Source organism: Cryptomeria japonica, chromosome 1, assembly GCF_030272615.1.
Source record: "Cryptomeria japonica chromosome 1, Sugi_1.0, whole genome shotgun sequence".
NCBI classification, from domain to species: Eukaryota; Viridiplantae; Streptophyta; class Pinopsida; order Cupressales; family Cupressaceae; genus Cryptomeria; species Cryptomeria japonica.
In genome coordinates this window covers 605865187-605879857 of record NC_081405.1, presented here as the reverse complement: position 1 = coordinate 605879857, position 14671 = coordinate 605865187, and the positions used below count along the sequence as shown (strand labels likewise).

Genomic DNA, 14671 nt, shown 5'->3' with positions numbered 1-14671 from the left:
TTTATTGACCATTTGCACCTGAAATTTGGTGACTTAAGTATGTTCTTCAATTACATACTAGTTTTAAATCTAATTCCATCTTGATCTTGTGTTGATAGATGGTTAAAGACTAAGCTATACCTAGGCAGATCTCTCCCAACTTCTGATCAGTTTAGCACCTACAAGGATGTTGCAACTGCCATAAATGATGAGTAAACTTTTAGAGTGTTTTATAAAGCTCAATGAGTATACTTGTATATAAATTGGGATAAGGTCATCAAAATGAGTAACAGTTTGGAATACTGTTAAGATTCATGCCATATTGGCAAATGTTATTGTATATATTCCATGTACAATTCTAGATGTTTGCAGTTGCGTAAAGTATGTAAAGTATATAATTGAGTAATGGAAGAGGTGATGAACGAGACCTTATGCATATTAAAAAGTGAAAGTTTCGATCTAGGACAGATTGATTATGTTGATTTTTCGTACCTTTTTATTAATATATTCGTGCATTGTTGCATGCATGATGAAAACGGAAATTATTTGCTTTTGAAATTTAGGGAGCAATGGATTGTTTTTGTAGGTGGCTATTGTCATTTAATTATTTAACTATTGGGAGTATATTCTTGGAATGATAGTACAACCACTATCATGATTCTTATTGATTTGAGTTATTTGATTTTTCAAATGTGTTTTATTTATAAGGTATTTTTTGTAATTTCGAGAACTTGTATTTGTTGTAGCACATTAAATTAAATAATTGAGATTATGTTTTAAATGTATTTATTTTTTTATATTACTAAATGTAGGATTGAAAGGGCTTGAATCCTTGTATAAAGAACAATCAAATGACATATAGAACAAGTACCGTGAATTATATAATAGACTAAACAATTGAACAAGACAAAATAAGATGAGATACAACTGCTACTAGACTCACACATACAACATTACTAAAAAAGAAATAGCATGAATTGTAAGGACCTCACTTGGACAATGTCAAACCTAACTATGTTCAACTTCACACCCTTCACTAGTTACTCAATAATGTATAGATTAGGATGGATAGTCTATTCACTAATCACCAATTGAAGAATCTAAATTATAGAGAAATAAAAGCTATTTTTTATTAAACAATAAATGCAACAACAATTGAAGGAAAACAAAGCAAACAATATCACCACAAAGAATAACAAAACATGCCTTGAAGAAAGCCATTTGCTAGTGTAAACTCTAGCAAATGTGAGCACAATCTCACTTGGAACTACTCCAAACAGAAATTACAATTATCTAAGCCTCCTAGACTTGATATGCAAGCATAAACGAACTCTAGTTTTTGTTTGTAAGACCCCAAAGATTTCTCACAACCCATTGTTTTGCTACTACACTTGCAATAGTCACTTAGGAACTTAGAGGCCTACAATTTGCTACTAGAAATCCCTTCTACATCATTTGAAAATGTTCATGAGCTATGCATTGCCTTACAAAGTAGCAAGAAGTAAAAACTTTCAAGAAAACCAAGGCAACACTAAAAATTGAAAGTTTCAAGTTGAAGTCCCAAAAAACCATATGGAGGCCTTTGGTCCCTAAAAACAATAGGCTCAACAAGAGGAGGATGAATTCCTCAACAAGTGACATGTATGCCATTTTACCTTGCACCACAAAATATACATTAACCAAAACTTAGAACACCTTTATCACCATATGTCCTATGCCATTTTACCTTGCACCACAAAATATACATTAACCAAAACTTAGAACACCTTTATCACCATATGTCCTATGCCATTTTACCTTGCACCACAAAATATACATTAACTAAAACTTTGAACACCTTTATGACCATATGTCCAACAAAGTTATATCATAATGTTTAAAGATAGAAGAACTTGGTCAACATTGATTTTCTTCAAGAGAAAATCTATGTTTCTACTCAACATCTTTCATTGAAGATCTAGGACCTATTTAGGCTACTCTTTACCTCTATAAGCATACAACATAAAGCTTTTTCTAGTCTTGATAGATGATACCTATTTGCTCTTCTATAAAGCATTGTTTCCTTATCATACTCATAGGATATACCAAACACAACACCACATACATCTAAAAAAGCAACATCTACAACCACTTTATCAACAAACTTCATTTGACATTGCCTACTAACAATCACATTAGCACTTTCTCTAATTCAATCCAAACCATAGGGCTTAAGGTATTGATAAGTTACAGGGCCAATTTTATCAAAAAAATATTGGGAAATCAAGTTAGCTTGAAAATAAGAACCATAAAATAAATAAACCATAAGACCCTTTACATGAATCTTGATATTAAATGATGTTTCGCAAACCAACAAACCAGCATTTTTTTAACGGAAAGAAAGCTTAGAATCAACTTCCAAATTACATGTAATTCATTTACCCTTATTAACCACTACACCATTTTCAGTTGTAGTGGGAAAAGATCTTTTCCTACCCTTCTTACCTTGCTTGTGAGATCTCTTCGGATGCACCTTCCAACATGAGGATTCCAAATGACCATTTCTCCCTATCACCTTATGCAATTTTTTTCTTGGTATTCATGGAAGTGCAATCTTATTTGTCTTGGTTTGAGCTTCTACTTAGCTTAGGAGAATATGCAAGACTATCTACCTTATGGTGATGAGCATGAGCAGATGCCTCGTCTACGTCCACTAGTTTGGAAGCTAACACAAACCTACAAAGATTGCTATGTATGCTTCCAATATACTTCACAAAGACTTCATTTTGGTCCTCATTATCCATTTAAGCAACCCTCTTCAAAAATCACTAGTGTACTCTTGCATGCTTTGATCATCTTCAAAAATTGGCATTCCATAAATTTTTCCTTTATGACATGAAAGATAAAATTGTTTCTCAATCAATTACTTAGATTGATCCCATGAACTAATGGAAGCTTACTTTCTTAGTGCCATAAAATACAAGACTCAAATCAAGTTAAAGCATGTTTTCCTAATCTCAAACTAACAAAGGAAATCATTTGTTTCAAAGAGAATGCATGCTATAATATACCTCCAATTGTGCCAACAAATGGTCAAGCTTCTCCACACCTACATCTCCTTTGAATGACAAAAACTCAATCTAAGCTTTCACCTTGAATAAAGATTTGCTTAAAGAAGACTTTTCTCACCCTTTAAAGACTTATCTTCATCATTAGAGTAGGCATTGCCTTTGTCCAAAGTTTCAATGAGTGACTCCATTAGACTTTTCATGGTCTCCATTAATTGTATTAGACTTTTCAAAGTCAATATCCATCTTGAGGAACTTTTCTTCAACATCTATGCATTCCTCTTCTCTTGTCACGCTTCTTGACTCATTTCTCCGCTTACAAGATTTTTAGTCTCTTTGTAGAGATAGATTATCTTTTCCACTTGATCTTATCGGAGGCATCAGCTTACAAAATGACTCAAAATAAACTCTACAAAGGAATGAAACCACTTTGATATCACCTAATCCATAAACTAAGATGGATAATCTATTCACTAGTCGCCAACTTACTGATTTATATTAGAGACCAACAAATATTCATTTTAATTAAGTGAGAGTAATTAGAATTAAAGAGAACTAAGGGAACAAGATTGTCACATAGTAGCATCAATATACCTTGGTGAGCCCCATTTGTGGGTGAATTCTTTAGCAAATGTGAGCATAACCTCACTTAGAACTACTCAACATGGCAATTGCATTCGTCTAAGCCTTTTGGGCTTGATATACAAGCACAAACCAACTTTAGTTTCAACTTCGAAGACCCCAAAGATCTCCCACAGAGTACTTACCCATTTACGCAATTGCAAAAATCATTCAAGGACTATAAAAACTTGAAAGTTGCTACTCTAAATCTCTTCTACATGCTCTTAGTTCACAGCAATCCATGTTATAATGGGTGATACATAGCCTTACAAAGCAATAGTGAGTCAAAATGATCAAGAGAACCAAAGCGTTGAAAATTGGAACATCACAATTGCATGTTTTCAGTACCTAGCAAATTTGATATTGTCTAAATAAATTCACTTTCACCATCTGTGGTAATCAGCAATTTCACCATAGACAGAAAAATACTGATTTTTCAAACTGCTTCAAACACGTCATAAAGTACAAAAAAAGATCATTTATGGATCACCCGTTTCCTATATTAATATAACCAAGTTTCCTGTTGAACTAGCCTTAGTTATTCCCATTTCTTGAAAAAAACCATGCTACATGCATTTCCTCATTCCCATTTTCAAAGGTTGGGGCAACATAGGAGAAGACCTCGTCCTATCAGACAATTCAAGTATTCCAAATTCAATTTTTGGTATTGGACAAGTAAGCATATAATTTCCAGCTTATTGAGAGCGGGCTTCAACGTTGAAATGCAGTCCAAATATGACGATCAACAGGTTTTATACCACTAATTTCAATATGTTTGAATGAGAACAAATACAAACAAGACTAAATGTCCCCAAATCTGATATGTTCCTGTTATTCAGAAAAATTATTATTTCTAGAATATGTTCTAATGTAAGCTTTCAACATAAATTTCTATTAAAAAGTTTGGTATAACAGCAAATTATACTAATATCTCAAAATTGACCTATCACTAATTCTGTAAAACCTTTCCTTGGATACATTCTTCAACATGAAAAACTATTTATCCTACTTTTTTGCAAACTTCCAAGAATGGTTTTAGAGAAATGAATTTATCTTTTATTTGGTATACAAGTAGTACATTGAATGAAAAATGTGATTAATGATTTCGTTTTTGAGGCTTCCAAGTTCTCTATCAGAAATGAGTAGGTCCCTCATATTTTCACAAATTTACAGATATTCGTGTCAAATGATGAAATTCAAATCCTCTAATCTTGTATTGCATTTGCACTGTACTTAATGGGCCAAGTATTTCAAATGATTAGTTCTGCAAAATTCTTCTGCAACGACGCCCTAAATGGAAGTGGAAATTACACCATAACATTCCAAGGTGAATTTACTACAATTTTAATGAAATTTTATGTTGAGACAATTATCACTTACAGAAAACAAGAAAATTTATGTAAAATACTAATCAGTTTAATCAAAGAGAATCTGAAAACAGTAAAATCTCTTTACATTCTTTTACAAAAAGTGAATGTGAGTTCTAATCCATGGGATAGTATACAACTGCTTCAAGAACGTAGAACTTTGTCAAGATTTAAAGGAAATAGTGGCCACTTCTGATCACCCATAGCATAAGACATTACTTGCCTTTTCAAAGGGCCCAAAAACTGAACACCACTGAATGCTGCAGCACGTAACATGTTCACCGGTCCAAAATCAGCAGAAAATATCCTCTGAAATCCATCCAATATGGCCATCATAGGTAGATTTACAAGCTTCCTTTCTCTTTCATACTTCTTCAATAATGAAATCTGCAAGAAAAAAATTATGTTTCGTACATTTTCTATTTGAAAGCAATGATCTTCATGAATCAAAATGAAACTCAATTTCCTTAATAACAAAAGGATAATCTACAGAAAACAGATTGAAAACAAAACAAAAGCAATGTATGAACTTTTACTCATTTATAAAATATATAAATACTGAAGAATTTAGCAATACAACTAAATCACAGACTGCCAAAGGTAATGTAGATAAGGCCTTGAACTAAGGAAAGAAAATGCAAAATAAAAGTTGAAATACTGTTAACACACTGAAATTCTCAAACTTATCACATAGGCATGAGAATTGTTTTCTGAGCATCTTAGAATTGTATCCCATGCAAGTATAGGTATTGTCAAGATCAATTTTGCTTACTCCATAATAATAATCGTCTCCCCATTTCTTTGGATAAACCCTACTCATGTATGTAGTTTAGTTACCTCCATGCCGGCACACCTGCACCATACGCTGGCTCCATTCACTATTTTGTGCACATTGCAGTGGTTCCCTTATTCGTATCTAATTTATCTTGGAATCTTAAGTGTGGTTAAGGAAATCCTATATCCATGTCATTACATCATGTGTGCATCAGGTTTGCTGATCAGCTGAAATATTGAATTCTTGTAATAAATAACATATATGTTTCAGTGGTTTATATGACCTCACAAGATAGTCGACTGACTCCTTGTATGCCAAGATCCAGATTGAAGTGACTGAAAATTCAGAACCAATGTTTGATGCTATTTGTCAATGGTATATTGAAATTCTTATCAGAACATAAGAGAACCTCCACCAAAGCTTAGAGCTCTTTCATAGCTTTCCAATGGTCAAAATGGGACCAGAAAGAGGCTTGGATCTCTGGAAGATTCCTTGAAAGAAAATGAAACCTTGGCCTAATCTGTCAATCATTTGTGAGAGAATTAGCCCTGGCAAAAACTAAAACTCTGACCCAAATCTATAACTTATGCATTTGTGACAGGATTGTCCTTAGTCAAATGTGCAACACTGATCGAATGTGCAATTTATTTATGAAGAGTTCATCTAAGCCCGAACACATCACTGTGACAAGAAACGGAAGCAAGGATGTCAAAGGTGATAAAAACGCTTCACATCCCCATATATTGGCTTTACTGTGTATCCAGAACTTCACGCTAAAGTCAATGTGAGTGAGTGAATGGACATATTTGCAAATTATACATATGTAACTCACATGGATTCAAAGGTGGAAAGAGGAGATGGCAATGGCAGCTATCTTCATCTAGAGTTGATGTGGTGTTGGGTCCAGTAACGTTGAATGCCACTACCTGAATGTAAGAGCTAAGCAAGAAGGACGAGGCACTGCAGAAGTGAACATAGTCCCATGGTGTTCTTATTGGCTCCAAAAAGGGTCAATTGTTTGTGATCTCTCTGATACAATTGACATAAGGAAGCAGAACCCCACTTTGCTGGAGTGATTACAGACATTGGATTTCTCAAGGGTACATTTTATGTTCCTCTTGTTAAGTGAAGTTTCTTGTTCTTCACTTGCCCAATTGTTCATTCCTTGCTTCAGCCATTTTCATTTCCAACAATTAAGCAAATCAACAAAATCTATGATTTGCTGATTTTAAGCTAGTTCTTCATTCAAAGCAGCAAGCAGCATTCACATAAGTTTTACATCATCAAAATTGAGCATGAGGATATCAAACAAATATATGAGATTGATTTTTAGCAGAATAGGCATGGATTTGAGCATGTACTCATAGTATTTTGAATGAAAGATGTTGATAGAAGCCCATAGATATAACAGCATCAATCCCCCCTCCCCACTATGTTTGTCAGTTTCAGTGGCAAATTGCAGTGGTGTCAGCACTAAGTAAATTTAAATCCATGTAAAGGAACATTGAAATATCCCTATCAATTACAGATCATTCTTCAACACATCCACCATATAATCATAGATTTCATAGCACATTACTATGTTTCCTTGTATCAAGCATCCTTGTCATTCCATTGGACATTTGACATCTGAACATCCTGAGTTGATGCATTTTATCATTTTTATGTCCAAGTTCATGATCTGATTAGTCACTGAATTATTTTATAATATTTTTTAAACGCAAGCCAACTCTGTCAAATAGGATACACTATACACTCCAAAAGTGCTCAATATGATATCTAATAAAAAAATATAGCCTTAACAAATATACAATATCTCTAAATGGTGTCCCTACAGTGTAGTTAATAATTGCTCCATTTAATTACCCAAGCTCTTTAATACAAGCGACTTAAAGCATTTGCTACAATTATAAGCTAAAATCAACAACATGCCCCACTTATGTCTATAAAAAATGCAATGTCCTGAAAATGAGAAATAATGATGCTATAATATTGCTTAAAATTACATTGCCCTGATTGTGGAGTTGGGCATAACGGTTCATAATGTTGGCATCTCAACAAGATTATAGATTCAATAATTTTACCTTCTAGATTGTTATGACAATTTACGAATACATTAAACATTTTCGCACATTAAAATTGGCCCTCATATAACAGTAAGCTCCCATGCTTTAATGCAGAGATGGTCACAAGTTGAATTGTATGAAAAAACAAAATGGAGTACCTTCGGGCCTGTAGAACATACACTCTATTTTCTTAATAACATGACCATTTTTTATAGGGGAAAGAAAAAACCAAAACATATAACGTGTGACATACCTCACCGATGTCGGAACCTGTCAAAATGCCTTCATTGAGAATTCTTACCAATTCAGCAGCATCTCCAAATCCCAAGTTAACTCCTTGCCCTGCTAAAGGATGCACTGTATGAGCTGCATCGCCCACCAGAACAACACGATTTGATGCATAGCTGCGTGCATGCATTAAGGACAGCGGAAATGACATCCGTTCTGTTGACAGGCCAGTTACTCTTGGAGGGACCTGAAAAATTTCTGATATCGAGGGTGTGCTATCTAGAACTCCAGAGATTTGTGACAGAAGATGAGGTCCACAGTCATGCTGTAAAGCTCTGTTCACTTCATGTACAAATTCATTCTGAGTCATTCCTTTAAGCTGTGCTGCTTGCTCTGGAGTAGTTGACCATACAATATTGCTGAATTTCTTTCCCATGGGGAGAAGTGCAAGAGGACCAGTCGGTAAAAATCTCTGCCATGCAGTTTGGTTTTCAGTTTCAAGCTCCACAGTGCAAATAAGAGCATGCTGCTTGTAGTCCCATCCACTAGTTTGGAAGCCTGTCATTGAACGGACCTGAGAACGCCCACCATCTGCTCCAACCTAAGTATGAAATCAAAACATAGTTTCAAAAGTTGGAGTTGATTAAAACTGGAAGAAATAATGGGAAGGCACACAGGCAGCTACTCAAAATAGTAAACTAAATGAATTATGGGCAGTGTGAAGTGAACTACCTTGTTAAATTAAAATCATTTTAAGTATCTTAACAAAGAGCCGTGTGAAGGCATCAAAGTAATGAGTCAGATAAACAGAGCTTGAACCTTACCACCAATCTTGCATAGAGACAGCTTCCATCATCAAGCTTAACTTTGGCCAAAGAATGAGGGAAATTGGAATTCAATGGATCTTCAGATGAGGCTGATAATGTATTATTATTGTCTGCTTGTCCTGTTGAATTTGATTTCAACATTGATTGAGAGTTTGAGGGAGAAAGCACAGATTTTACTTTTGCTGGATATATCATCTCAGCATAACCTTTATCCTGTTCAACCCAAATTAAATAGCAAAAGCAATCAGATACCCTGAAGTGAAAAATTATGAGGATAAATATAATATAATATAGAGAGATCAAATTTAAATGAGATGTTGCTATTACTTTCTTAACAAAGTAAGAGTTTTGGCAATCCTACTTACAAAACCTAATCCACCTTTAAGAAGGCTATTAAAGAGGGCTTTCAATGCAAGAGGTGTATTTTTGCCTTAAGTTTTAACACTTCAACTCGAAAAGCAGATTCAACAATCTTCACAGGATACTGCATTCAAATCCAAGTGATGGTTCCTTCAGTGTTAAAAACTTAAAAGTCATCAACTGAAGTCAAGGCTCAGTAAGTGTGGTTCAGCAATTGAAATAGTTGGGATAGATAAAATGGACTGAGAGGAGACATCTTCCTTATAATTATAAATCACATGCAGCTGAATTCAAACATGAGCAAATCATCCAAGTTAGGAAAAACATGGAACCATTCATGCTGAACAGGGTTAGATCATTTCCACTTGTTTGGACCACATGCCATAAATTTTCCCTTTTTAAAATTGAACTACTTGCAAAAGCATAAAAATGCAGGTTCTGAAGCAAGTAAAATGAACTAGAAATAGATGTGAAGACTATAAACCACATATACATATGATCAAACTCTCAGGAAAAGAAATCCATCACAAACCCAAGAATGTTCTTGTCACATTTACTGTGGAAGGGCTGTGAAATTTCATGTTTAGATGCCTACGAAGAGGCACTGCCATAGCAAAGATGACTGTTCATAGCCAAATATTTGTAAACGTCTTGTTGACATTTTATGTGCAGAAAAAATAAATATTCAGTACTGATTTGGCCTTTTTAGCAAAGAGAAATCGTACTGAAGACATGGTGTTCAGTTGTTTAACAAGAGGACTGGAACATAAATATCATAGCAGATTGAGCCCTGATTTTTATAGGGAAGATATTTATAAATATGAATATTCTCAGAAATATAAAGTTATTAAAATCATGTGCAAAGCAATAGCATAACAGGGCCTGCCAATCGTTGCACACAAGTGGAAGCTTATTAGGTTATTGCAAGTGAGCAAAATATTCTTCTAAATGTAGCTTGCTGTGGGTTATTTTTCTCTGAAAAGTCAATTCTAAAGAATATCAATCTCATGGATCTCATTGCCAGATCACAAAGATATCAGCTTAAGAGTTTTTAGTACATCAAATTTAAATTAACTGTTCAGGTAATTGCATGATTTATTAAATGAATGAAGATGTACATATAGCAATTACAAAGACATGTTTCTATTATGAAGCAATCGTAAACTGAAGAAATTAGAAACTATCTAATATGTACAATACATTACATTATTGACCATTAACTAATTAATTAAACAAATATTATTCTAATACCCTCCCTTAATGGTCAATCTGTCAACTACACCAAGTTGCCCCCTAAATTTTAAAAACTTGTCCAGGCTCAAAGACTTGGTGAGAATATCTATTGCTTGATCCTTTGTCGAAAGTTGAAACATACAGCAACTAAACCGATCCATCTTCAACCAGCTTCCGAATGAAGTGACAATAAAGTTCAACATGCTTGGTTCTCTCGTGGAAGACCGCATTCTTGGCCAATTTGAGCACCCCTTCATTGTCATCATAAAGGGGACAAGGACCTGCTGAAAGCATCTTCTGAAGCCAAACTGCCTCACAAGCTGCCTTAATTGATTCTCGATACTCTGCTTCTATCGAGGAAAGAGCCACTACATGCTGCTTCTTGCTAGTCCATGTGACTACACCTAATCCCAAACTGAAAACATACCCAAATGTTGATTTTTTGTCATCAATGGAACCTGCCCAATCTGAGTCTATAAAACCAATGAGTCTAGGATCATGACTTATGTTGTACACAAGACCAAAATCAGAAGTGCCCTTCACATAATGTAGCACACGCTTTGCTACTACCCAATAATCAACCTTGGGGGCTGTCACGAAGCATGAAATGTAGCTCACTGCAAAACTGAGATCAGGCCTAGTAGCTGTAAGGTAGATGAGACTGCCCACAAGTTGCTTGAATGTTGATTCGTTCACCACAGGTGAATCTGATTTGGTTGTCAGCTTCGGCCCTTTCTCCACAGGTGTGGATGCAAGTTTGCAGTCTTGCATCTGAAACTTGTCCAACAAACCGCAAGCATACTTTGACTGAGATATGAAGATACTACCTTCAGTCTACCAAACTTCAACACCTAAGCAATAGTGCAGAAGTCCCAAGTCTATCATGGCAAAGGACTCACACAAACTGTGTTTGATCTGATCGATCAAATGTGCCAAACTACCAGTGATAATTAGGTCATCAACATAGACAACAAGAATAAGAATATCACTACCAATGTTTTTGACATACAAATTAGAATCGGATGGACCCTTGAGAAATCCAATGTCTGTTCACTCCAGCAAAGTGGGGTTTTGCTTCCTTTTGTCAATTGAATCAAAAAGATTATGAACAATTGACCCTTTTTGGACCCAATAAGAACACCATGGGACTATGTTCACTTCTGCAGTGCCTCATCCTTCTTGCTTAGCTCTTACATTCAGGTAGTGGCATTCAACATTACTGGACCCAATACCAAATCAACTCTAGATGAAGATAGCTGCCATTGCCATCTCCCCTTTCCACCTTCGAATCCATGTGAATTACACATGTATAATTTGCAAATATGTCCATTCACTCACTTACATTGACTTTAGCGTGAAGTTTTGGATACACAGTAAAGCCAATATATGGGGATGTGAAGCGTTTTTATCACCTGTGACATCCTTGCTTTCGTTTCTTGTCACAGTGATGTGTTTGGGCTTAGATGAACTTTTCATAAATAAATTGCACATTCGATCAGTGTTGCACATTTGACTAAGGACAATCCTATCACAAATGCATAAGTTATAGATTTGGGTCAGAGTTTTAGTTTTGGCCAGTGTTTTTGACATACAGATTAGAATCCAAAGGACTCTTCTGAAAGCCATGATCTATCAGGTACTTGTCAATTTTGATGTACCAAGCCCGAGGAGCCTCTTTCAAGCCATAGAGTGCTTTCACCAATCTGCACACCTGATGTTCCTTTCCAACAACCTTGAACCTTGGAGATTGCGTCATGAGACTTCACCTTGTAACTCACCATTGAGAAATGCACTCTTAACGTCCATCTAATGAACTTTCCAACCAAACTGAGTTGCTAAGGCAAGGGCAAGCCGAATGGTACTCATCTTGGTTGTAGGAGCAAAATTCTCCTTGTAGTCAATACCTCCTTTCTATGAGAACCCCCTAGCAACGAGACGAGCTTTGTGCTTGTCAAGGGTTCTGTCAACTTCGTACTTAACTATATACACCCATTTGCAATTAATGGGTTTCTTCCCTAGAGGAAGATTAGAAAGGACCCAAGTGTTATTCTTCATAAGACTTTGATGTTCAGCTTCCATAGCCTTTTCCCACCCAAGAATTCCTTTAGCCACAGAATATGTTTGGGGCTCAACAATACTATGAATGTTGGCCATGAGAGCAAAGTTGACCGTATTTTGCTGCTTGCTCTTGTTTTTGGATGATCTACCCTCGATGAGCTCATCAGCATGAAGATCACTTATGGTCTTACCCCACCATTTAGGTCGGAGAGTAGAAGGACCAACATCCGCTGCAGGAGGAATAACTAGAACAGGATCTGGAACAGCTTCAATAGGTGGAGGATCAACATCATCCAGAGGAAAGTCAGGTTGAGCATCATCAAATTCAGATTCTACATCATCCCTCCCATCAAGTGAACCTAATGGAAGACGGACACCCAAATCAGTAGCCTTCAAGGTTGATCCTCAAAATTCTGCACAGACAAGGATAGCTGAAAAGGTCCTCATTCTTCATCAAAGACAACATTGCAACTAAAGATGAGATGATCAGTGTCTACATCAATTAGGTCGGTAAGCCTTGTGGTTGTGACTGTACCCTGTGAACATCAATATCTGACTCTTGGAACCCAACTTGGAGCACTTGGCATCTGGAATCCAAACATGTGCTAAAGAGCCAAAGACTTTCAAAAGACTGATCCTAGGTTTGCGACTAGTCCAGGCTTCCTCAAGAGTCTTCCCCTTAACAACCTGTGTGGGAGACAAATTAAGGAGATAGATTGCAATGAAAACTGCTTCTACCCAAATTTCTTGAGAACACTCTTGTGTTCCAACATTGACATAGTACAGTTGCAACACTCTACAACATCGTTCTACTGAGGAGTGTAAGGTGTGGTTAACTGGCATTTGATGATGTGTGTATCACAGAAGTTGGAGAAAGTGGTAGAACAAAACTCCCGCCCATTATTTGACCTAAGAGTGACTATGGAACACCTTGACTATTTTTCTACTAAGGCCTTAAACTTTTGAAATACAGTAAACACATCTAACTTCTGTCTAAGAAAGTACACACATTTTACGACTAAAATCATCAACAAAAAGTAAGAAATACCTGGACCCAGTAACAAAAGGTGTACTCATTGGTCCACATGTATCAACGTGAACCAACTATAGTACCTTGGAGGCTTGCCATGAGTCACCATCCTTGAATGGTGTCTCATGCTACTTCCTATCCTAACAAGCTCCGCAAACTCTCTGATTTTGAGTCTGAATCTCAAGTAAGCCATGAACTAAATCCTCCCGAACAAGCTGAGCAAGATAGTGAATGTCCAGGTGGACAAACCAATGATGCCAAAGACTATTAATAGAAGATGATTTAGCTGCAAAGGCATGCTCCAGAGAATCACCCATATCCACAAGTCTATATAGACCATGATCCTCAATGCCAATAGCCACAACACTGCGAGTCACACAATCAACTATCGAACACTTGTGTGAACTGAATACCACATCAAGCTGAGGAGAATGCCGCATAATCTAGCTCACGTAGAGAAGGTTCAGTTCCATGCCAGGAATGTAGTATACATTGAGGAAAATGAGATTCCTCCCATCAGACTGAACTTGAACGTTGCCCTTGCCGACAACAATATACTCTTCTCCTTCTCCAAAAATGATTGAATCAGTGAAAGGTGAGAAGTCTGTGAATCAATCACACCAATGAGTGAAATGTCGAGATGCACTAGAGTCTATATACCAAGCAGAAGACTTCACGTGATTTGCAAGTCTTTTCGCCATGAAAACGTAAAAAGCAGATTCTTTCTGCTCTGAGTGCTCGGCGACATTGGCCTTAGGTTGAAACCCTCCCTAATTTCACTATTCGGAAGCCAAACGATTCTGACAATCCTTTATCAAGTGACCATACTTGTAGCAATAGTTATAGTGGACTTTCTTCTTCTTTGAGCTATCCTGAGACTGATTGGGGCCTTTCTGCTGAGAAGACTGTGATTTGCCTTTATCCTTGTGAAAGGATTTGGCTACAAAGACTTGTTCTGTGGAGGACGAAGTGGCACTGCTACCAAACTATTAATTCCAAGGATCCTGCTACAGAAGTTTGGTGCACAACTCTAAAAACTTCAAGTCAACATTAGTTGAAGTAATGTTGAGTGTTTCTATA

General features: G+C 36.2%; 1 protein-coding gene across 1 annotated transcript in view; it reads right to left on the bottom strand.

Annotated features, from left to right (window-relative positions):
* Positions 1–4722: 4722 nt before the first annotated feature.
* The window catches only part of LOC131060082 (uncharacterized), a 54530-nt gene continuing 44581 nt past the window's right edge, over positions 4723–14671 (bottom strand). The window contains exons 7-9 of the mRNA XM_057993182.2: positions 8908–9123; positions 8109–8684; positions 4723–5401 (exon numbers count right to left, since the gene is read on the bottom strand). Of these exons, the coding sequence (XP_057849165.2) occupies positions 5159–5401; positions 8109–8684; positions 8908–9123 (1035 nt within the window). The 3' untranslated portion in view covers positions 4723–5158. The remainder of the gene's footprint in view (positions 5402–8108; positions 8685–8907; positions 9124–14671) is intronic.